Source organism: Theobroma cacao, chromosome 1, assembly GCF_053813885.1.
Source record: "Theobroma cacao isolate CCN51 chromosome 1, ASM5381388v1, whole genome shotgun sequence".
Taxonomy (NCBI): Eukaryota; Viridiplantae; Streptophyta; class Magnoliopsida; order Malvales; family Malvaceae; genus Theobroma; species Theobroma cacao.
Genome location: NC_142639.1, coordinates 3,647,330 through 3,667,916, shown reverse-complemented (window position 1 = coordinate 3,667,916; position 20,587 = coordinate 3,647,330). Strand labels below are relative to the sequence as shown.

General features: G+C 35.5%; 4 protein-coding genes across 4 annotated transcripts; 3 read left to right on the top strand and 1 right to left on the bottom strand.

Annotated features, from left to right (window-relative positions):
* Window positions 1–3,025: 3,025 nt before the first annotated feature.
* Window positions 3,026–5,856, top strand: LOC18611305 (DUF4228 domain protein). Its single transcript, XM_007047499.3, has 3 exons — window positions 3,026–3,583; window positions 3,672–3,835; window positions 5,473–5,856. The coding sequence occupies exons 1-3, from the start codon at window positions 3,334–3,336 to the stop codon at window positions 5,599–5,601; spliced, it is 543 nt and encodes a 180-aa protein (XP_007047561.3). The 5' UTR covers window positions 3,026–3,333; the 3' UTR covers window positions 5,602–5,856.
* A 1,852-nt stretch (window positions 5,857–7,708) lies between these two features.
* Window positions 7,709–11,826, bottom strand: LOC18611304 (zinc finger CCCH domain-containing protein 49-like). Its single transcript, XM_007047498.3, has 5 exons — window positions 11,667–11,826; window positions 11,101–11,269; window positions 9,994–10,263; window positions 9,538–9,761; window positions 7,709–8,787 (listed from the first exon to the last, which is right to left on the bottom strand). Exons 2-5 carry the CDS (start codon window positions 11,203–11,205, stop codon window positions 7,899–7,901), a joined length of 1,488 nt encoding a protein of 495 aa, XP_007047560.3. The 5' UTR covers window positions 11,206–11,269; window positions 11,667–11,826; the 3' UTR covers window positions 7,709–7,898.
* A 164-nt stretch (window positions 11,827–11,990) lies between these two features.
* On the top strand, window positions 11,991–15,673 carry LOC18611303 (transmembrane protein (DUF2215)). The gene is made up of 10 exons (XM_018120613.2): window positions 11,991–12,132; window positions 12,428–12,647; window positions 12,835–12,992; window positions 13,099–13,244; window positions 13,353–13,415; window positions 13,560–13,652; window positions 14,249–14,410; window positions 14,528–14,634; window positions 14,787–14,956; window positions 15,072–15,673. Exons 1-10 carry the CDS (start codon window positions 12,027–12,029, stop codon window positions 15,335–15,337), a joined length of 1,491 nt encoding a protein of 496 aa, XP_017976102.1. The 5' UTR covers window positions 11,991–12,026; the 3' UTR covers window positions 15,338–15,673.
* A 1,313-nt stretch (window positions 15,674–16,986) lies between these two features.
* WIH1 (cysteine-rich TM module stress tolerance protein) lies at window positions 16,987–18,621 on the top strand. Its single transcript, XM_018114301.2, has 3 exons — window positions 16,987–17,454; window positions 17,590–17,716; window positions 18,387–18,621. The coding sequence occupies exons 1-3, from the start codon at window positions 17,403–17,405 to the stop codon at window positions 18,430–18,432; spliced, it is 225 nt and encodes a 74-aa protein (XP_017969790.1). The 5' UTR covers window positions 16,987–17,402; the 3' UTR covers window positions 18,433–18,621.
* The last annotated feature ends 1,966 nt before the right edge of the window (window positions 18,622–20,587 follow it).

The following is a 20,587-nucleotide window of genomic DNA, read 5'->3' as shown; positions in this document are numbered from 1 at the left end:
GTATCAAGCCCACAATTCTGGAATCCCACATTAAATCTGACTTAAAGTACTGAACTTCAAATGATCTAAAACTCAAATTTGAATTTAAATAATTAAATGTAAAACAATCCCAAACTTAAATTGAGCATAATTTTCTATTCTTTTTTATGTTTAAAATTTTTATTCTAAGTAAAAATAATGAGCAATAATAAAAATTATTATCAAAAGTGACTTAAATTGAATTAATTTTTAAAAACTTTAATAACTTATAAATGTATATATATATTCTACGGTACATTCAATAATTATTTTTTTCTATTCTAGATGAAATAATATTTGCATTTGATCTTATTTTATTCCAAAATATTTTTTAAAAAAATAAATAATAGATAATAAGAAAGTTAGTATAAGAATAATGAACAAGAAAAAAAGAAATTCCTAAGCATTTTATCTTTTATTTTAGTTTTCTTTGAAAGAAAGAGTCTATTGATTGAATGACTCTTTCTTACGGATGAGAAACTAACCCAATTGAAAATGAATTTGAAGCAACTTGCTAGTGTTTCTATCGTGAATTTCACATGACCTGGCTGTGAAGAGATTCATGGTCAGCGGAAGGAAGGGCGGCGGCGGTGGAAATGTTTGCATTGGCAATTATTAATCAGGCGGCGGCAGTTAATGGGTGGCGTGGTGCCTGGTGGTGGAAACCGGTTATCAGCTGCAAAATTCATTGCTTTTGGGGAGTGGCTTCTTACCCTCCCAGTCCACACACGTTTGACCGGCGTTTGAAAATCGAAGATCGATGGAGATAGCATTGACTTGGATAAATCAATTTTAGGGGATTTTTTTTATTGGATAAAAAGTAGACAAATGAATGCATTATGCATGGGATTGTTAGCCAGCCTAACTCTCTTATCTTTGCTTGGCATGGAATTTTACCCCTGCTGAAGCAAATGGACTCATTAGCATGCGTGGGAAGAAGATTAGAACGTTAGATACAACTCCACTTTCTTTTTTCTTGGTACATGGTTAGCTTTCCACTTTCACCATTAAGAACCCACCAACAAAACCAGCAGCCAAGCTATTTATCAATATCACAATATCTATTTGAGAACTATCTTTTGTCTGCTCTTTCATTCCCTAATTATAACTTCAATCTCACATTAGCCATTAGAAAAAAAAAAAAAACCTAATCAGGTATATATATCAATATATATATATATATATATATAAGAATATCCATTGAATTAATCTTCTTCTATTTCATTAATCTTATCATATTCATCCCATAATTTAAATTCGAAACTTTGTGAAAGAAATCTCTAGTTTTGACACTTAAACATCAATTTAATTACAAAGTCTTTTTTTTTATATAGTTTCCTTAAAGGTAAAAAAGAAAAGAACTGAAAAAATGGTAGCCTTAATTATTTTAGTTTCTTTTTTCTCTTTTGATATACAAGGAATCATATAACTCAAAGTAACAGTAGGAACAAAAGGACGGTTGTAATTGATTGCAAGAAACATGGGTTAGTAGTGAGAGAAGTGAAAGAGGGGGGCATGAGGCATATTTCTCCAGTTTAAGCATTCATGTTCCTACAATACCATATATCAGCAGCAATGCATGGAGTAAGTTTTGTCTTGCACAGTTTGGGGCTTATATATATATATATATATCTTCGGCATGGTAGGAAATAAATACATACCATCAATAACTTTGAGGTGAAATAATCAGTTGATGTATAGTTAATTCTTTTTTACCACTAGGATATGAAATAAAGGTCCCATTTAGTAGAAAAATTAAAGGTATGAGAAAATGATAGGGGTATTACTATTCCCAATAAAAATAAAAATAATTAATGGGGTGCTAAGTTAGTAGGTAAAGATCATGATTGCAGAGAAAATGCATAAAATTAAATATGGGATCTTAGAGAAAGAGGAGGTTTATGGAAAGGAGAGCTAGCTTAATTAGTAAATATCTAGTACTAATTGAGAAATATAGGAAGAGTTAGATAGCATAATAATATACATTGGAGAGAAGAAGAGGTATGTATCTTGATGTGTAGCTTAACTTCTGAGGGGAGAGAATGGGAGAGAATGATTAGGGCCCAGAAAGGGAAAAAGAAAGAAAAGGTGAAAGACTTTAAAAGTGTTCAAATGAGGTGGAAATAAGACAAGCAAAATCGAGAGGTAAAGAAGATGTTGAGCTTTCCATAGCCCATTGGTATTTATTGGGAATCTTCTTCCATATTTTCACATTCCAATTTCAAGTATCACCAGATCTTTACTGTAACATTGTCATTTTCCTTTTAGGGATATTGATGTAGATATTTTCTTAATCTACTCCTTCTTTCCACTTATATATATATATATATAGTTTCTAAAATAACTTAAAAAATAACGGAAAAATCAGAATTGATTAATATAGTGATAGATTATGGGTATATACTTATGTATGGTTATCTAATAAATCATAGTAATTCTCGTATCATCAAATGATCTGATGAGTTGTATTACATTCAAAGTAAATTTAATATACGTAAACACTAAACTTCTAAAATACATTGCTGAAAATGAACAAGTAAAGATCTAAAGAGGTAAAAAACATGGTTACGCTTCTCCTTTCCGCGGTTCAGTAAAGCAGAAGAAGCAACAAGTTGTGGGGAGGATGAGTAATTGAGAACCCAATCCAAAGCGGCAAAACCCCAAGGCTAGCCTAGGGTTCCTGTGTCAAGGGGGAAGTGGGGTGGGGGGGCCCTGGGCGGTCCTTTTCCATTTAAAACAGTATCAACGAACCTTTTGCATCAGCTAACGATGGTCTCATTCAATTGGGAAGATCCCTGTATACTCTAAAAGGTCCCACTTTCTTTCTCATCTTTGCCTGTAGACGCAACCCAGGTGGTTTTTGCAGATCTAACACGTCTCCCACTTTGCCCCATAACAACACCAGAAAATAAAAAATCAATATTCCTACTGTTTTAGCATTTACGCTTCCCCCTTTCATCATCATTTGTCAAGTTCGTTTGCTGATATAAGCATCAAAGATCAAACCCCCTCGCCCCCCCCCCCCCGCCCACCCCTCCTCTCCTCCCCCTTAATTTCCTTTCATCATTTCTCTGAACTACCACTCCCTTTTAATTCTTGTTTCTCCTTCAAGCCAACCCCCTTTTCTTTGCTTTTCCCATGGCGTAAACTTATCTGGGTTATTTACATCACCTTAACGTGGTTAAAGTCAGAAGTAGTATTAATTTTTCAACACCGAAGTGTTCCATAAAACGATACGTTCATTGTGTTTTTTTTAAGTGTAGTAAAGTTTTGCTGTAGAGGGTTCTCTTTTTTTTTTCTTTGTTGAAGTTAAAGATGGGAAACTGTCAAGCAGCTGAAGCAGCTACCGTGGTGATTCAACATCCAGGGAACAAGATCGAGAGGATTTACTGGTCTGTTAGTGCTAATGAAGTCATGAGTTCAAATCCAGGCCATTACGTTGCACTTGTGGTAACCTCACCAACGTTGAAGAATGAAAATGGCATGCCATTGAAGCAGCTCAAGCTCTTAAAACCTGATGACACTTTGATAATGGGCCAAGTTTATCGACTCATTAGCTTTGAAGGTAATTCATTAGCACTTAATTTTTACGTGTATAGTTAGTTCGCCAAGCCATTTTCTTTCTTATATTTTCTTGGCGGTTTCTTTTATAGATGTTTTGAAAGAGTTTGCTGCAAAGAAGTCCGTGAAGCTGGGGAAATTGTTGAAAGAAAGAGGGCTTGGGCTCGGGATGGAGTTGAAGAGAAAGGATTTGGCAGCTGCTTCCAATCTGAATCCAAAGCTTAACTCGAAAACTGAGAACTGCAGTTCTGTTAAGGTAAACGAAACAAAGCTCAAGACATCAAGACTGAACTACTTCTTTTTAAGTTTCCTCTAAATTAGCAAAACTTGTCAGAAGGCATGAGCTAAGCTTCAGGAATAAATAAATATATGACTATTAGGAGTATTAATTTGGGTCTCGAAATTCAAAAACGTAAACTACAGTGACTAATTGGTGCTTAGCGAGGACTGGAATCATGGACATTAAGCTTCACGTCTTTTCTATTCTGCAGAGGGGAAGGACAGGGGTATCTTTCTTTGTCATTTCGATACAGAAAAGTAAGCTTTTATGGTGTAAAAAAGAAATATAAATTAAAAAGTGTAGGGGAAAATCTGCATCTGCAAGTGTTAGCAGTATCTTTATTTCTTTATGTTTTCTTTATGGGTTGGTAAGTTCAAAACGTTATCGTCTGAAATCTGAGTACCTTGGAAGAATCTGAACTTTGTTTAAACAACAGATCTCGAGGCATCTCTCTGAAAATAATTTTCTCAACATTGAACACATTTTTATAATGTTGAAAAATCTTCTTTAGCAAATTGTTTTAGGTGTTCTTTTTTTCTGCCTTTTACTGTTGGAGTGAACCTGATCATTACTCATTGCCAATCTTGCTCCTTACAGTAACCATTTGAAATAATGGCAGATTAATCTTTTTATCCTTTTGTTTGTTTTGGCTGAGTCACAACTTTCACCAACTGGGTTGGTTACATTTCCAGATGCCTTTCCCCTGTGGTAAATGTGGCTATAAATGCTAGTCCTTCACATGTTTAGACCACATGCCAAGTCAGGGTGATTTCATCTGTTGGTTACTATTGTTACTGTTTGTACTTAAGATTCATTAGTTTGTGTGGCTACAACAAATTTGTAAACGGATATAGCAAGTGAGAATAAGAAAAATTTCATCACCTGAATCATTTACAGTTTGAAATTATGTCAATATGGGACTCACCAAAACATACATAGGATAATGTTCAAGATGGGTGTGTGCAAAATTGGATGTGAGAGGTGAAAAGATGTGTATCCTCTTATTGTGGCAGAGATTACAATTAACAGTTATTTTGGAGGAAAAAAAAAGGGAAAATAGTGCTATGATGATGTATATTGCTAATAATTACCATCAATGATCACCATTCATCATGCATTTTATGCACATGTCGTGATGTTTTACATACATGTGGAGACAATTGTTATTATTGATGGTGAATTCATACTTTCTGAATAAGCTAGAGCTTTTTAATGGGAAATATCTAAATTTTTGTTAACATGAAATGACTCTATTCTTTGTTTGTATGCATTTAGCGGTGGATGTGTGCACGTGCGTGCCTTTCAAAATTTTAGACAGTAGGTGGTTGATAGTTGTCTGTGAGAATTTAGTCCAATAAATTGGCTTCTTCCTAGTAATAAGAGGTTAAGGGAAGCTCCCAATTGAATGGATAAGGTTAATGAACAGAGTCCAAATTTAGTGGAAGCCTTGGTTTCAAATTGGCAGAGCCCACAAACTTTTTCACAAATCAATAATGGCACCAAAAAAATAAAGTTTATGGAATTGTCATTGTCTCATGGTGCCTTTTCCTTTGTCCTTTTCTTTTTTTTTTTTTTGTTAAATCTTTTTCCTTTCTTTCTCCCATCTTTTGCAGGTGGAGCAGGAGGTTAATAGACTGGGAAGCAGCGGTGGCAGCAGTAGGTTCATGGGAAGGCATCATGGTGGTGGTGGTGGGGGGCAATGGAGGCCAGCCTTGCAGAGCATTGCAGAGATTGGAACTTGAACGCACTGGCTACACTCACCAGGACTGCTCCCCCTGTCATTCCCTCTCCCCCTCACCAATAAAAAGCAAACAACTACATAACCCATCCTTTCTCTGTTTCCAATACGTTTATATTCTCTTTTTCTTTTCTTCTCTGCAGATACTACAATGTTCTATATTTTGAGTATCAGTTTCCACTAGATTTAGAGGCTAGGGTTTGTGTTAGGTGCAAAACCATTTGGACACTTAGATCATAAATGTAATGAGCATTTCTTATCTGTGTTTTCTTTTCTTTTCGTTTCTTTTGAATATTTTAGTCTACATAATAAGAGATAAGAGATAGTTATAGCAACTTCAACTGTCAGTGGAATCTTAGATCATACAAAAGCCACTGATCATTTCATACATAGTTGTTTGCTCAAGTCAAGAGTTCATAATTATGTAACAAGAAACGAAGGGCCAGATTCTAAAAAACAATATCGTTTTAACTTTTACATGCTGTTATCTCATTTAATCTCATGTTTTTGGCACTGGGTATGAGTGGAGGGCCCAAAAGGAAGAGAAGACAAAATGCAAATGTGATGGTCGGAAGCTTTTCAGTGGGGGCTGCAAAACAGTAGCACTAGTAGTATGTTTGTTTGCCGGGGAAAGTATGATCTAGTAAAGCAACTGTGTCAAAATTGCTTCGGTATTTACTCTCAAAATACTTGAAAAGGAAAAAGGAAGCTGTCCCTCTCCCTCTCACTCTCTGCCAGACGTGGTTGCTTTCAAGTACCGTTTGCAAACTGAGGAAGAGAGACTGGGGAGTGTCCCATTTCTAATGCAAAGAAACATTTTGCTTGTGGTTGCAGTGCTTTTACTTCAATTCCATAATTGATACGTTAAATTTACACTTAAAACTTAATCATCCACTTAACGAGTAATAAATGATATGTTAAATTAAAATTATTCATTTCCAAATTGTAGTGTAATTTTGATATTATTAATAGAATGACGCATGCGATCAGAAATCATATTTTTATTATTAAAATATGAAGTTAATATTCAATCTACTATCTATACGTTGTGCGAAAATGAACATATCATGACAAGATTTGAAAAAAGTAAAAAACGAAAAATACATTAAGTGAGAAGAAGGTGTTGAAAAGTAAATTAAAATAATGCTGTTGATTATTATATGCATGAATCCATCGTACCATTTGCAAGAAAAAGAAAAAGGGAAAAAATCATAGCATGAAGGAGTGGTAAAAGGAATGGAGATTTTACAGTAGAATCCACCAACGAGTGGTAGTGCGATCCCCACTTAGATGGCTTTTTTAATTAAAACCCGTCCAATGTTGTTTTGTTTGATAGTTTGAAACTTTGAATAATTGATCAATCATAAAACTTTCTTTTCCCCTTCTTTTGGTTACATTCTCCCCTTTAATGGATCTCAGGAGATGTTTTTTGTCTACCAGAATTCGTTTTTGGGGTTGCATTTAGGAGTAGGATTTGCTTTTTACTAGTTTTTATGCTCTGTCAAGAATATTGTGTTGAACATTGATATTGGTCGGATTGGTCATCACCACGTGTGCCTTGCTTTGCTTTTGCTGTTGCTTTACAGCCCTATACTGTATTTAGATTTTGGAGTCAGCAGCTGCAGCAGCGATATTAATTGAATGGCTGTGCTATTGACAAGTGGAAGAAATCAATTGGCAATTCCTCTGACAAATCGACAATTCAACTTTCTAATTATTGGTTGGACAGTTTTAACATTTTTCATTCATGATTTTGTAAACTCCTCCAAGGACTGAATTTCTTCAAGTTTAAGCCTAATCTGAAGGTAGCTCAAGTCTTACGGTATCACATTCTGGCCTTGCTGTCATTTTTGGGCAGTTTCAAAGGAAAACTAGTGCAGTGGACGCCTCCAATTTGCTTGGTGGACACTAATAACCTGCCGCAATCAATACTTTACTGCAGGAGACGATGGCATTAATTAGCTTTTTCAACACAGTTTTCTTTTATCGATTCCTTCTCAACAATTTCAGCTGGAGATCCTAATCTTCGCTGCTGATGCATCGCATAATTTCGAAAGTCTTATCTGCTTTTCTCTATGTTGAACAAGATGATATCAAGAAAGCTCTTAAAATAGATCACCACGCAACCAGGATTCACTAATCATAAACTGATGAACGCAAGTATAACCCACAAGATGAGAAAATTGATTGCTATTAAGTACTACAGACAAAGCAAAGAAGATTTTGAACTCAAATAAAAACAAATTTGGGGGTTAACAAGTTACATTCTTACATTAGCAAAAACTACAATATCAGAAACCTTCACTGATGAGATGATCCAGATGCATCAGCAGATGGCCCTGGAACCGGAGGTGCAGAACCTGATGAAGAAGACACTGGTGGTGTGCTTGTTGAAGGTCCACTCACAGGAGGTGGAGGCCTTGGTGGCCCAGAATGCTGATATTGCTGAGTTGCTGGTGGAGCCTGAGGTGGAGGCATTGCCGGATGATATGGATACTGCTGATAAGGTGGCATTGGTTGCATGTACCCATATGGTGGATAAAGCTGATGAGGATATTGCCCAGGCGGTGGTGGCATAGCTTGATAGGGATAATGTTGCCCTTGTTGCGGTTTTTCTGATCCAGATTTGTTCTCCCCATCATGAGATGGAACCAGGGCACCCATCCTTTGAGGATCCATTGATGGATAAAAGGCTCTATCCAGCTGAGGTGGAGGTGGGATATTGAAATACTGCATAGGTTGGGGTTGGTCCTGCACGCCAGGCCCAGATGGCTGAAATTGGTTCTGCTGCTGAGATATTACAGCCCGGGGCAACATTCCACTATGAGCCACTGCTACCTGCTGCATGCCTCCCTCTGAGGTTTCTGACTCCGGTCTTGGTGCCTGGGGCTTACCCCACATAAGCTTCAGCCTGAGACCCTTTATGACTAGCTTGTTAGAAAGCTCTTCTGCAGCCTTCTCAGCTCCTTCTCTGGTTGTGTAAGTTACAAAGGCACATGCTTTGTCAAGCACCATCTTTATCGTTTCGATTTCACCATGGGCATAAAAATTGTCCCTTAAATCTTGCTCTGTAACCCTTTTATCAAGGCCGCCCACGTAAAGGGTTTTAATGCCCTCATCCTCAGGAGGTTCCAAAGAAGGCATTTCACCAGCCTTGTTGAGTAGCTTTAGTGCCACAGGATCATTCACCCTGCAGATATTTAGGAGAAAAGTAGCAGCAAAAAGTTAATCACAATATTAGAAATTTTCGTGCATAAACATCTATCTGCTTAGGTAAGCAATAGGTTTGTTGCAATAAATGTTAAGTTTGTCAATGTATTGTAGTATTATCATTCATATAGACAAACATTAAAATGCTAAAAATATAAAAAACACATAAAGACAGAATAGGTAATGGGTATGAACATGTCCCCACGACCTCCCTCTCCCTACTCAAACACATTTGATAATTCACACACATGCACACACAAATGGGAGGGAGAAAGAACATGTGCTGTTGAAAGACAAAGAAAAATGAAGTTCATGACATGACCACTCTAACACTGACCGAAAAAGTACCCTTTAAGGATTAATACCTAATTACCACTAGAATGAAGTATCTTCCAATCAATACTCATCTTTGAGCACTTTTACCAAGTAAAAGAAATGAAGAAATCAAGAAAACATTTTCAAACAGAGAGTGACGTGAAGCAATAAGTAGTATTAATCACTAATTAGGAGCTACACCTAACTCAGCAGAAAAGGCACTGTTCAATGTTCATAATAAGATGGCCAGCCCCTTTTTTCTTATATGATAAGCCTTTTTGTTTACCAACATATTACTTCTTTAGCAGCCTTTTTGTTTACCTACATCATCAATGCAGTAAATATTACCATGCTTAGGACAAAGTTCCACTCAATTTTTCATAGTTAGCAAAATATCAAACAAAATTGCGCTTACCCATAGTAACGGTCTTTTATATTTTGCTGTGACAACTCCCCAGTTACTGGCATCTCATGCCTATAAGGGCACTCAGCACCTCTTGTACATTCACCCCGCACATAGAAACTGCAAATATGTGCTCGGTTTCTTTTGTAGTATGGTGTTGTTCTCTGAAGCTTCAGAATAGTGTCATTTGGCCGTACCTTCCCATATGAGGATTCGTAATCTAAACCAGCTCTGGCCTGCAAACAATAAATTTACTTAATGCATGATAGAAATGCAAAGAATCTTTACAGCAAGTTTGCAATGTCAATTGCTTTAGTGATTCCAATGATAACTAGACGCTTGCATGGTAAAAAGTAAACAGTTCACTCATAAGTTGCTTGTAAAATTTCATAAAAGGTGCACTTTAAATAGAATTACTTTCTTCATAAATGATATTAAAAGATAGCTGTTAAGTATGAAGATACATACCCTGCGGTCATGCTCCTCAGCAAAATACTCTCTATTCACATCACTCTTTGGAATGGCATCATTGGAATTTATACTAAGAGCAGTATCCCGAACTTGAACTGGCAATCCATATTCAAGGTCTAGAAGGCAGACTTGACAAACATTTTTCAACTTACTGCATGTCTGACAAACCTCAGTTTTCTTATACCTTGCATCACGACCAGGCCTCCACCTAAAGACCGTAAATGGTCTTGTACAAATCTTGCACTCCTTATCATAATCTGCTTTGGTCTGCAGAGTGAAGTGTACAGAAACTCAGGAGAGTAATACAGAGAAACTTTCATTATTGAAGGAACAAAACAAAATTAAATTATCAAAAGAATCTCCATAGTGAATATATAGGAATTACACCATTGTCTAAACAACTTTATCTTCATAAACTTTCTTGCCGCTTGTGACGATGCAGGATTTGCGAACCAATGTAATAGCAAAATGAAAATGTTGCCTTTTGTCTAGAAACAACATGCATGAGTTGCGAAAATTTCAAATATGTTCATTTAGTATTACTAATGCCTATATGGCAGTGTAAACATCTTATTATGCCATATAGTGCATATTAATTTGACAAAATCTATTTTATTTTTAACTAAGGTATAGAAGTTAAAATAACCATCCTAAGTTTTCCTAGGAAAAAAATTGCAAGAGACACACACATTCAAATGACCTGCTCGCTTAGACTCAAATTTGATTACCTATGTCCAACCACCCACAATTTCCTTGGAAAAATTTTTGGTTTACTTATTTTAGATTGACTCAACAAAAGATGCTCAACCAAATTTTAGAAAGTTTTTCTGTAGTTCATAACTCTGCTCACATCCTCATACATAATAATTAACATTTATGCAGATATGACTAGAAGCAAAACCCAAAACCATAATAAAAGTTAAAATCTATAGCAAAACTACCTAATATTTCCGTACATTTCAAACTTACGGTATAGTTACAGTAACCATGGCTTTACAATTCCCACATAAAATTAAAATTTCAAATTCCACACAAACAGCAGTGGGAGAGTGTGTGTCTGTGCGAGAGAGAGTGAGAAAGTATTAAAGGGATCAGAATAAATACCATTCGAACATATGGATTGTCACCAAGGCATGATTCACAAATGATAGGGAAGTCGGAGCGTTCCCAACCATCTGCCTCGTGATCTCTTAACAATCTGTGTGCCATTATAAACTTTGCACTAGGTCGTGTAGCTATTCACAGCCTACGATTTGCACTCAATACTTAGCTCCTAATGCAAGTGAAAGACAAGAATGCTATATCAAAATCTGATCAACTGAATTCGCAGACATTATGGAAGCCATCAAAACCAATTTACGTAACAAACGAAAGAGAAATACAGGACCTTTAGCAGATCTTTTTTACTATAACATTTATTATTATAAAAAATTTAAAAATTCATTCAATTACTGTTAACCTACCAAAATAAGAAAAACAAAATCATATCAAACTATTTCAATAAAGTTCCAAAAATTTTAATTCGTTTTTCCCTTCCTTCCTATACACCTGATTAAATTAAAATCATTTAATTGATGGAGACCAAATCCAATAAGAAAATCACGCAAAAAGAAATAGGGGAAACAGTTTAAAAGAAGAACAAAAGTTGAAAGAGGAAGACCAGAATGTACCTGAGCCGCGACGAATACAGTGAAATTGGCGCTAGTGGAGCCGGCGGTTCAAACTCAACGGTGGAAGCGATCGGTAGGTCGAAGCGAGAGCTTTCGCGAGCCGCCTTGACAAAGGGACAGGAGAATTGCTTTGGCTCTTGCTTTTTGCTTTTTTTTTTTTTCCTGTCTAATATGTTTCGAAATTGCGCGTTTGGGCTCAAAGTGGGCCCAGTATAAATCCAACCTTAAACCGTCATTGGAAGGTCGGTGGATCTGCTTCCTTAAGCCCAAATGTATTAAAAAACCCCCCTGGAAATAGCAGAAATACCCTCCTTATAAACTTGTATTTTCAAAACATTGTCTCCCAACCCAGGAAAAACAATGGATACCGGGAAACCGGTCCGGAGCTCCGCTTGGCTTCTCGGTCTCATCTTCATCACTTTTTCAACGTTTTCCTCCATTGCCTTTTCCGACGAACCTTCTTTGGGTAATTCTTCTCCCTTCTTTTTCTTCCCTTTTTGTATGTTTATGTTACCGCTCTACACTCTAAAACTTAGGGTTTTCTTTTCCCATTTAGCAATTGAAGAGTTAAATTTTGATGGATTTAATACAATTTTGACGAAATTAATAAGAAAGGAATTGTTCAAGTATCTTTTCAATTTAGTTAGTTTGATTTTTTGTTAATTTATCACAATTTTGTTAAATTGCTCATAATAATGACTTATTAATGGAAAAATGTTAAATTTTGATTATTTGGTTGCGGTTTTTGTTTGTTTTTGCAGTTTTTGGGGAGTTTAACAAGATATTGCAGTTAACCCCTGGCCTGCAAGTGGAGAAGTCTCCTGGTTTAAAGCCAGGAACTAGAGTTTTTTGTGAAAGAGTTCACATTGATGGTTTGTCTAGGTTTAGGAATCTCAAGAAGTTTGCTCACTCAGTAAAGGTGAAGGTTTCACAAGGTAATTCCAGCACACGCAGAACGAATGTTGAAGTTTGCTTTCATAGGTAAGTTGTTTGGCATAAATACGTTGTTGAATTAAGCTTTAATTTCATTAAGAAACAGGCTCAGTATTTTTGCTATTGTGCAATATCAACTTAGAAGGATTCTTTGGGTTGAAAACTAACAAAATTTGAACTGTAATTCCAATTGTGAAGCAATTTTTGCTTTATGACTGCTATCTTTGTTTTCTAGGAATGCTTCACTTGGGATAGGGATGTGCCCTCAAGCCAACTGGGAGAAGGTTTCTAGGGGTATATGGGTTAATTCCATGTCCCCTTTTGACCACAAGCTCTTAGATATTCGGATGACCAGTTCATCTCTGGAGACCCTTGAGGTGTCCATTCAAGAGGGTACGTTTGTGATCACTTCTATCCCTGTTGCTTTATGTCTGACAATTGAAACTTGTTTATCTACACTGTTCTTTTGTTCATTTATCTGTTCTTTTTGACTTTGCAGAATTTTTCCTGTATCGCGTAATATTTTTAATATTGGGCATTGTGTTGTTGAGTTCGGCATCTACTTTAAGCCAGTCATTGGTTTTTTACTATGGCAGTGCCATGGCAGTTGGGGTCATCCTCGTGGTATTGATAGTCCTGTTTCAGGTAAGTAACTCCATTGATAAATTACTCGAAACTTCTTCAAGTTCTCTACCTGATGTTGTCTGTCGTGCTATCTATTTCTGATTTGCTTAATATTCTAATGTTCGATAGGGAATGAAGCTTCTCCCAACTGGTCGGAAAAACTCACTTGCAATTTTTATATATTCATCTACGGTGGGTATAAACTGTACAACTGAGGTGTCCTTTTTCTAGTTGCTTTTCTGTTAATGTGTGTATGTGCATTTGCATTGCATGCATATGCAAGTATGCCTGTGTTCTCTTTAAATTCTTCTCACACATAATTTGTTCAATGTTTAGGTTGGTTTGGGATCTATGCTTCTCCACTATTTGCCACGATTGTTGCATTCAATACTTTCAGAGATGGGAATCAGTGAAGATATGTATAATCCTGTATGTAAGTTATCCTGTAAATATTTTGGTCACATGCTTCATGTCTCTCTATGATGCAGAGCATAACCTCTAGAATGTTTCAGCTATTGTTGTTATCAAATACTATGCTCATGTTGGATGAGACATTGTAAATTTGATTGAGTAACAAGTGAACCATGAATGATGGAACTTGGTAGCGAACTCAACAGATTTCTTTGATGTTGCCTGTCAAACCAAAACTATTGTTCATATGATATTATTGCTTAAAATGAATTGGTAAAATCAAGTGTAGAATTGCTAGTATTGTGTTCTGTTAAGGATTCGTTTATATTGAACTCTTCCTGTTTCCGACACTTTCATGGTTTTCTGATTTCTTCATTTTTATATTAGAATTTCTACTTATGCTCGATTTATAACTTGGTTCCCACTTCCCAGATTAGAATAGGCTTTCTTGCTTCGTTTTAACTTGGAATTGGTTGCTGTTCAATGTTACATGTCACAGTAGTATTTGTGGTTTAATGGTTTAAACTTGTATCATTGTATGTAGTAACTGGTGATAAGCTTTGCAAATTATTTCCTCGTAATAAACTGAACTGCTTTCTATATCTAAATTTCAGTTGGCTATATTTCTGCTGGGTTTTGTTGTTCTGGCTGGAGCTTGGTTGGGCTTCTGGGTTGTCCGCAAACTTGTCCTGACAGAAGATGGGTCAATTGACATAAGCACATCTCAGTTTGTTGCTTGGTCCATCCGGATATTGGCTCTCATTATGATCCTTCAGGTTTTTACACTTACCCAATCTCTGAAAATTTCTTGTATTCAATAAAAGTCTCCCTCACCAATGGTTAATTATAGCTTCATTCTTTGTTAAAAATGTAATTAACTCTTATGTTTGCAGAGTTCTGTGGATCCCCTCCTTGTAGCAGTGGCATTATTATCTGGAGTACTGCTTTCGCCAGTATTGCGTAAAATCACGAGATTGAGATTCCTACGTCGTGTGTACAAGTATGTTTTCTTTTTCTTTTCTTTATTTTCATGAGGCTCAATCATTTGTATCATTATAAAATTCTTCTTGGATTTCATCTTTTATATATGCTTGTTCCTTTTTTATTGCCATTAGATGTCATTACATAACATTATGTGGACTACTTCTGCAGGAAGCTGTTCAAATTAGTCAAAAACATTGGAAGAAATACTCAACTTCCTGATTTATCACCAGATCGATATTCTCATGATGAATATATATACAAAAGGCCTAAAGACTCTAATTTCCTTAAGCGGCAGTCCAAACACTTTCCCCTGGCTTCTTGCAATACTTCCGTACAAGGTTTGGTTGATATCTTTGATCCTTCTATTACTGAATAGATTAAGAAAAGCTTGGTCTTTTGTCCATTGACCATGTCAGAAAGTCTCTAATGTATTCTTGGATGTGACTCCTTCAGGTATTACCAAGTCATCTCCTAGTCAGCTGTCAGAATCAGACTCTTACCTTTCCACCTTTCACGACACTCCAGAGAGGAGGCAATTTTCGAAAAGTGAGTGGGAGAAGTTCACAAGAGAAACCACAAAAAAAGCTGTTGAAGAACTTGTTTCTTCACCCGATTTCAGCAAATGGGCAATCGCCAATGCTGAGAGGATCACTGTAACACCTAGCAAAAGTTCTGCTAGCAGTTCTGCCCATCGTCGCCGGTGGTTCCTTTGGTTTTAAGTCGCTAATTATCCATTGTAGATTCAAGGCACTGCAGTTGAAAGATTCTGGGAAATTCAAAACTAACATTCGGCATTACAGGTTTGATTAGCCCATGTTTTGGGATGAATGAGAATGGTTCCAATGCTGTACTATGTACAGTATAATTCATGTGCAAAGTTTTCTGTTAGATCTAGGGACTAAACAATGTATTATTTTCCTAAAAACTCCAGCAATACTTATCTGATACAATAACTCTCTCTCTCTCTCAAGTCATTAGGTGCCAATTCTAGGTGATGTAACTCAATCCGTTGTTGTTATGAACTTGTAGATTTCGATGTTTGCCATTTCAAACAATGTCGAATTGAGTTAAAGGCATTTTATCCCAAGTTGCATTTTAAACAATTATATCATAAAAACAGAAAAAGGAGCAAAGCCATGAATGAGACAAGATCCTATCGATGAAAACTTAAGAAGCTTTTAATTAGGCTTTTATTCTTAGCCAGAACCTTTTTATTTCCAAAAGAGAAAAGGGGGAGACTCTTGGGTAAATTTGCAGAGAATGCCGTTTCATCATTATGTAAGTTTGACTAAGGCAGGAGTAGTGGCCCCCTCTCTTGTTTGAATTCAGAAATCGCCTTTCTCAAAGTTGGACAAGCAAGCGTGGAGTTGGGATGGATAAACAGGGTAAGTGGGAGCAAGGTTTCAAACTCAGTTGATTATTGATTTAAAAAGTTGAAACCCAGTAAGGTTAAAGTCAAAAAAGTGCCTATAAAATAAAGAAAAGAAATCACTTCAAATGTTCAACACTATCAATAAATTAAATGTTATTACTGTATTAATAAATAAATTTAAAAAAATTTTAAATGTTTTATTTTTATATATTTATAAAGCGATACTCTGTAATTAAGCTATTTTTACATTTACAAAACTAATCACTTTTGTAATTAAGTGATAATATATAAATATTATGCATTAATCGTGTATAAATATAAGCTTAATATTTTAATATAATCATTTTGGATATAAAATGAGTGTAATGAACTAAGTTAATATGTGGTTGATAAGTAATAAGTTTTATGAAATTAAAGGAACTATAATTATCTTTTTTTAAGTCAAAATATACTTTTTGTTTTTCGATTTCATTAACAAGGTGCCAACTATATTAAGCACAATTTTTTAACTTGCATTTTCTATCTCTTTGTTCATTTAATTACACCCACATTAAAAAAACTAAAAGAAAATTTTCAAATCACTTTAAATACTAATAAACGTCATTAAGTAAACTAGTACAAGAAAAAAAAAGCCAATTTATTTTTGTGTTTCAACAAAAATCCAAATGAAAATTGAATTATTAAAGCTAAAGAGAGAAATATGATGCATAAAAATTTGAAATATACAGCCAAAATGGCAAAATGTGAATTTCACTTTCACATCAAATCATGCAACGGACGGATAAACTTTACCTAATGGATCGTGATGTAAAATGTATATGCCTCGACAAGGCATTTTAACTTTTGAACTGCTCCCATGCTCCCTCTGCTCCGCTGGACTGCAAAGCAATAAATAATTGCCTCAAAAACTAATTGGAAAATATCTTTTATAATTTTCCTTCTTTTTTTTTAGAAGGCTTGGCTTGATTTAAAGCGGCTACCTGGGTAGGCGGCTCCACTCTAGAATTGGAATAAAACTAGAACGGAGCTCTAGGTGGAACTGGAAACCACGTTTCAAATGTACGTTGAACTGTGAAAGATTCCATCTCCTTTACTTAATGGGTTCGATCTTTATCTTTTCTTCATCGTTAAAAGCTGGAAAAGCCGTGTTTGTATTGGTGCCCTGAAGAGTGAAGAGTCGGTTTGGCATCTCTCGTCATCAGAAACTTCTTTTAGGCTTCCTCAGGCTTACGCTTCTACCGACTTATCAGTTACCTATAAGATCATCCCCGATCCTCAAAGAAGTCCAGGGTTGGTTTTGTTGTTTTGATCGGAGTCTTTCTTTTCTTTTGATCAGAAGAAAAAAATAACGATCTCGAAACCAAGAAATCTGTTGAGAAAGAAAAGACTTTGAAGAAGGAAAAAGAGCGAAGATGAGTTACTACAATCAGCAGCAGCCTCCTGTTGGCGTTCCTCCTCCTCAAGGTATGTGTTTAACTCTGATTTTGATAAGGTTCTTGGTTTTTGGTTTTCTTTCGGAAGGTTGAAAACCATTTTAGCAAGGTATCTTTTCTGATGGGGCTTTTTGTTAATGTTGTTATTATTATTATGGATTTGCAGGGTATCCTCCAAAGGATGCATATCCACCGCCAGCGTACCCAGTTGAAGCTTACCCCTACCCGCCTCCACAGTACGCAGCACCTCCGCCAAGGCAGCAGCAGCAGGAAACCGGTTTTCTTGAAGGATGGTAAAGATTCTTCTCTGTCCCTTTTACATCTTTCAAGAATCCATTCAAACTAGTATTGTTAATAATTCCATTTGGTTCCATCACAAAAAACAAAACAAATCCATGTTCGGTTCACACGATATATCTGCATATAGACTATTGATTATATATATGATGATGAGGAGAAACTATGGTTTTCCAGGAATCCAGGGCTTTGTGATGGTGGGCTTTGTCTAAATCTAAACACAATCCTTTTTTATTCAACTGAAATATATGTGGATTTTGATTTTTTATTTGGTTTGAGAATTCTGTTCCTTTTCAAAATATAAAATCTAAAATTTTTGAATGGTTAAAAGTTAAATCAAAGGGTAAGAGGTCTTGATCATTTTCCCCCAGTGAGCCTTGGTTTCCTGCATCAGGGTTTCAGTCTTTTGCTCCATGCAAACGGCTATCAATTAGTTCTCAGTGTCACTGTCACGGATGTCGACGGATGTACTGACATTGTCAAGCTTAGCCGGTTTAAGGCTAAATTGAAACTCATTCATACGTGTTAGGTAACCAGGGAAAACAACCTTCTCTCAGATTGAATTGGATTCTCATAAGTTGGTTACATTTAAGTGTTAGAGATTTGTTGCAAAAGCCAAATTGAGTGAGCATGCGTTTTTGACATGATCTTCTGTTGTTTATGCAGCTTAGCAGCGCTCTGCTGTTGTTGCCTTCTGGATGCTTGCTTCTAAGGAGAATGAAGAGATGGGCTTTGGTTATTTGTCCATTTTTAAGTAGATTCAATTAAGGGTACTTTTATCCAATGTCTATGGATTTTATTTACTTGGTTTTTTTAATGTATAACGTGAAGATTTATTCTACTTAACTCTGTCAGAACATCTCAGTTTCTTATTCAATTTCGTGATTCCTTTAGTTATTCATGAATGGATTTTGACCCTTTTTACATGCATCAGATGGTAATGTGAAGAAGAAATCTGGAATGCAATTCGTTTCAGTTCTTTGTTTTTAAAGAAGAATAAAGTTTTTATATTCTAATCAATCCAGAAAAATTCATTTTCAGCATATCATACATTATAAGTTCTCTAACCCCATTAGTGGGGAAGGAAAAACAGTAAAAACATCAAAAACATCATCAAGAATAAAGCCTAATTGACTATAAAATCAGCTAAATGGTGGCTCTCCTAATGAGCATGTCGTATAGTCACCTCCCGTTGTTGTCCCATCAAACCATGGATTGCGTTAATCAAATCTGAATTCCGACATGGATGGTAACTGGTGGAGGTAATGGCCCGAGCTACCAATTGACTATCCACTTGTGCAATAATCTTAGGAAAACCCAATTCCCATGCAAGCTTTAAACCCGTGTAAGCACCACAGAGTTCAGCTCTATATGCAGTACAAACACCCAACCGAACAGTGTAACCCCATGCCTATCCCCAGCTGAATCACGCAAAATGCCACTAGCAGTTGCTTGCGCAAGGGAATCTCTACATGCACCGTCCGAATTCAGCACAATCGAATCGCCAAAGGGAGGGGACCAACCTATAAGAACTTCCTCACGTCTGCTAGAAGATGAAACAAGAGTACCCCAATAACAAAATATCTTTTCTTTTTTCAAAAATTAAAGTTTATTACAGGTTGGAAATTCAACTCAAACTTGCATGTAGATTGAAACAATATATCCATACTTTATTCTTTATTTTATTTATGAATTTCAGCCGAAAATAAGATATAAATAATAAAATATCTAAACATTATCACAAAATCACTTGCATATTTCTTAAATATATTCTATCTAATGAAATAAAATATGCTAATTTCCTTAAAAAATTGCTAATTTCATAATTCAATACTGATTTTCATTTTTTCATTTATAAATAAGTAGAACACATTTGTCCATTTTTGCTTTCTCTCAAAGTTGATGTCATCTCCCTAATATCAATGGGTAAGCTTATTTTTTTAAAACTGGAGCTCAAGCTTGCCCAATTGCCTAGTTTAAGTTGGGCTGAGTTAACTTGGGCCTGACCCACTCTATAAAAGATTATTATTTTCTTCAGAGCAGGGCAATTAGCTGCCAGAGGAACGAGGAATCAAACGTTGCTTACGAAGGGATAAAAAAGATTTTGTTCTCACTCAACAACTCCCTCCAGTGGTCATAAAGTATGAAATTTTGTTCCAGAAAACTTCTTCAGTCGATGTAGCTGTAATATATCAATACGAGTATATATTTGATATACTGTCGCTCCATAAGTTTTATATATTATTTATAAATTAAATAATGTTATATTATTTGTAAACAATTTTAAAATTTGATATTTTTAAAAAGAAATATTCATAATTTTAAATATTTATTTAAATTTTTTTGAATATTTCCCTTTATATATTTATAAAGTAATATTTTATAATTAAATGATAGTGTATAAACATCGCTTATCGTGTATCAAATATAAATTCATAGAAATATATATATATATATATATATATATATATTGTGTGTGAAACATGTTTTGATTAGGTTTCTGTTTTTTTTTCTCATAAACTCTGTGATTTTGTAATGCAAAGAATGAAGATAATATAGTCAAATTGAACTTAAAATTTGGTAAAAAATTATGCAGCATTCCTTTTTTGAAAAGTTAAGATCTTTTATTCTACTTTGATGATACAATGTCAATTCGGAACATGGCCACCTAGGAATCTTTGTTGAAATAGTTGAGAATACTGCTCTTAGTCTTCTGTCCGTGGTCAACCAATATTGTCCGTAGACTTATCCCGTTTCCTCATTGGTACTCATTTTCTTTAGGTGTCTGGTTTCAGGGAAAGGAAGCCTCGTCTGACTGAAATGAGGGACCCGTTTGTTTCGTAGCTGTTGTTAATTCGAAGTCTGTT

What these genes read in the sequence shown, in the direction of transcription:
- LOC18611305 (XM_007047499.3), top strand. Translation starts at nt 3,334, where the DNA reads ATGGGAAACTGTCAAGCAGCTGAAGCAGCTACCGTGGTGATTCAACAT. An exon ending in TCGACTCATTAGCTTTGAAG is followed by an intron (nt 3,584 to 3,671) that starts GTAATTCATTAG and finishes TTTCTTTTATAG; the next exon opens with ATGTTTTGAAAGAGTTTGCT. An exon ending in AGAACTGCAGTTCTGTTAAG is followed by an intron (nt 3,836 to 5,472) that starts GTAAACGAAACA and finishes CATCTTTTGCAG; the next exon opens with GTGGAGCAGGAGGTTAATAG.
- LOC18611304 (XM_007047498.3), bottom strand. Translation starts at nt 11,205, where the DNA reads ATGGCACACAGATTGTTAAGAGATCACGAGGCAGATGGTTGGGAACGC. An exon ending in ACAATCCATATGTTCGAATG is followed by an intron (nt 10,264 to 11,100) that starts GTATTTATTCTG and finishes TTCACTCTGCAG; the next exon opens with ACCAAAGCAGATTATGATAA. An exon ending in CTGAGGAGCATGACCGCAGG is followed by an intron (nt 9,762 to 9,993) that starts GTATGTATCTTC and finishes TATTGTTTGCAG; the next exon opens with GCCAGAGCTGGTTTAGATTA.
- LOC18611303 (XM_018120613.2), top strand. Translation starts at nt 12,027, where the DNA reads ATGGATACCGGGAAACCGGTCCGGAGCTCCGCTTGGCTTCTCGGTCTC. An exon ending in TATTGATAGTCCTGTTTCAG is followed by an intron (nt 13,245 to 13,352) that starts GTAAGTAACTCC and finishes AATGTTCGATAG; the next exon opens with GGAATGAAGCTTCTCCCAAC. An exon ending in TTCCTACGTCGTGTGTACAA is followed by an intron (nt 14,635 to 14,786) that starts GTATGTTTTCTT and finishes CTACTTCTGCAG; the next exon opens with GAAGCTGTTCAAATTAGTCA.
- WIH1 (XM_018114301.2), top strand. Translation starts at nt 17,403, where the DNA reads ATGAGTTACTACAATCAGCAGCAGCCTCCTGTTGGCGTTCCTCCTCCT. An exon ending in TGGCGTTCCTCCTCCTCAAG is followed by an intron (nt 17,455 to 17,589) that starts GTATGTGTTTAA and finishes ATGGATTTGCAG; the next exon opens with GGTATCCTCCAAAGGATGCA. An exon ending in ACCGGTTTTCTTGAAGGATG is followed by an intron (nt 17,717 to 18,386) that starts GTAAAGATTCTT and finishes TTGTTTATGCAG; the next exon opens with CTTAGCAGCGCTCTGCTGTT.